The sequence below is a fragment of the Trypanosoma rangeli genome (assembly GCF_003719475.1).
Source record: "Trypanosoma rangeli strain AM80 chromosome Unknown Tra_15.4_contig_00543, whole genome shotgun sequence".
Lineage (NCBI taxonomy): Eukaryota > Euglenozoa > Kinetoplastea > Trypanosomatida > Trypanosomatidae > Trypanosoma > Trypanosoma rangeli.
Window position 1 is genome coordinate 1473 of NW_021706282.1, and position 2601 is coordinate 4073.

At 56.6% G+C, this 2601-nt stretch overlaps 1 protein-coding gene across 1 annotated transcript in view, besides 2 other annotated features; it reads left to right on the forward strand.

Annotated features, from left to right (window-relative positions):
- The first annotated feature begins 143 nt into the window (after positions 1-143).
- Positions 144-176: a microsatellite.
- Positions 177-570: 394 nt separating this feature from the next.
- Positions 571-604: a microsatellite.
- Positions 605-616: 12 nt separating this feature from the next.
- The window catches only part of TraAM80_09256 (leishmanolysin), a gene marked incomplete at both ends in the record, with an annotated part of 2067 nt that continues 82 nt past the window's right edge, over positions 617-2601 (forward strand). Inside the window, one exon of the mRNA XM_029385950.1 lies at positions 617-2601. This exon is cut by the window's right edge and continues 82 nt beyond it. Within this exon, the coding sequence (XP_029234235.1) occupies positions 617-2601 (1985 nt within the window).

A 2601-nucleotide genomic window follows, 5' to 3' on the forward strand; every position in this document is an offset into this window, starting at 1 on the left:
GAGCACCGCGGTGCGGCTGGGAGGCGGGCGATTGCGTTTGGGTTTGTTGGTGGCGGTGGTCTCGCTGCGAGAGTTTGTTTTTGTGGCCGCAGAGGGAAGGCATCTGCTGCGTGTGTCTTCTTGTGGTGGTGCTGCGTGCACCGTTTATTTTGTATTGTTTTTATTGTTTTTTTTTTCAATTTTGACGTTGCGCCGCACTCCTGCTTTAGTGCGCTGAGGGAGGTGGGGGCCGTGATGGGAGGTCCCGCCGGCATGCGCACTGCGTGTTGCTGCTGGCGGGGTTTGAAGGGGCTGGGCGGGGGAGACGGTAAGCGAGGTGGTTATGAATTTGTTTATTATTATTTTTGATTTATGCGGGTGCGTCCCACACTGCGGACTCTCCGTGCGGGTGCGTGTGGGTGTTTCTTCGGGCAGCGGCGAGTGTGCGATCGTGCAGTCCACGCGTTTGTCGGTGCGGCCTCAGTTTTGGATTGTCGCTGTTTTTTTGCGGGGTGCCCAACTGTGGACGCCGGCGTTGACTATCGTTGTATTCCTTTTTTTGTTTTTTGTCCCGCGGAAAAGGTCTGCGCCACCACTACTACTGCTACTACTGCCACCACTAATAATGCCGCTGGTGATGTTCAAACGGAAGCAACACAGGCAGTTTCTTCAGGCGATGTGCCAGCCACCCCGCAGCATGCCGTTTCTATCACTGGCGGTGTTTTTGCTGATGTTGGTGTGTTGTGCCGCTGGGTGCCTCGCTGCCGATTCCGTCCGGAAGCACCGCTGCGGGTTTGGCGAGATGATGGGGAGGGACCCGCCGCCGACTGCGGTGGTGCGTGATGTGCCGCGCAAAGGACAGGGCGAGATGCAGGCGTACACCGTCGCCGCACAAGGCGTGGGGAGTGGGTGGGCCCCGATCCGCATCAAAGTGTCCGCGAAGGACATTGACGACCCGTCGAAGCACTGCTTCCCAGGGAAGCATTGGCTCCTGGTCAGTGGTAGCTGGCAGGAATGCACTGATGCCATGATGTTGACGGAGGCGAAGAAGGACATTCTTTTGAAGCAACTCCTCCCGGCCGCAATTAAGCTGCACGCTGAGCGTCTGTCCGTGAGGCCTCTGGAGGGTCCCATCCGTATCCCAGATAGTGGTCTAGGGCCGTGCAAGATTTTAAACATCACCATCCCTCCCTGGCACCACACGATCGGCGTGAGCGGCGCCGACCTGGTCCTCTACATCGACACTCTTGTGAGTGGGGGGACCGTTGCATGGGCGACTCGCTGCCTCATTCTGGAGGACGGACGCCCATACACTGGCGTCACGAGGTTCAACCCCCAGCACATAAAGGCCACCCATGAAGCTATTCGTACTGCAGCGCACGAGATAGCGCACGTTCTTGGGTTTTCGTCTGAATTCTTTTTGAGGTTCAATATGCTCTCCCAAATCCCCAATGTGCGAGGGAAGGAGGAGGTGTGGGTGGTTTCCTCACCGAAGGTGAAGGAGCTGGCGAGGAAGTACTACAACTGCCCCACACTTGAGGGCATGGAGCTGCAGGGGACTGATGAAGTTAAGGAGCTGAGCCACTGGAAGAAACTCAGCGCACAGGACGAGTTCATGACTCCTGTGTTCCCGTCCATTTATTACTCGGCATTCACGCTTGCTGCATTTGAGGACATGGGTCTGTACAAGGCTAACTACGACATCGCGGAGCCGTTGCGGTGGGGCAACAACTCTGGTTGCGGGTTGCTGAAAAATAAGTGCTTTACCAATGACTACACCGACTACCCTGAGTTGTTCTGTAAACAGGAAAGAAGTGACCGCCAGCTGCTCTGCACGTATGACCGTCTTTCTCTGGGGAAATGTAATATACGGATTTACTCGCAGCCCATTGCACCGCAGTTTCAGTACTTTGATAACCCCATACTTGGAGGTTCGGTGTATATGGACTACTGTCCGTTTGTTGTTGAGCGTGAAGCGTCTGGGTGTACCAACGGAAACACTGAATCTATCCCTGGAAGCTTCATTGGCTCGAACTCACGGTGCGTAAAGGGGGAGGGGCTTCTTTATGATTACCAAGAGATTGGCGATGTGTGCGTGAACACGCAGTGCAGTGGGGGTAGGCTGAGGGTGCAGTTCCTTGGCGACGGCACGTGGTACGACTGCAATGAGGGTGAGACGGTTGCGCCGTCGGGGGACAAATGGAGCGGGGGGAGCATCAGGTGCCCCAAATACGCCGACGTGTGCGCAGCCTTCCTCAACATCTCTGCCCTCCCAATACCAGTCGTTGCCCCACCACTGGCGGAGGAGTCAAACCCTGCAGACACAAATGGTGAATCAGGCGGCACTAATCCTGAGCCCGATGCCTCACCCTCAACGTATCAGTCGCGCAATACCAACCCGGAACGCAACCCAACCAGCATGCGTCGTGATCCCGGTGCCTCGCCCTCAACGTATCAGTCGCGCAATACCAACCCGGAACGCAACCCAACCAGCATGCGTCGTGATCCCGATGCCTCACCCTCAACGTATCAGTCGCGCAATACCAACCCGGAACGCAACCCAACCAGCATGCGTCGTGATCCCGGTGCCTCGCCCTCAACGGATCAGTCGCGCAATACCAA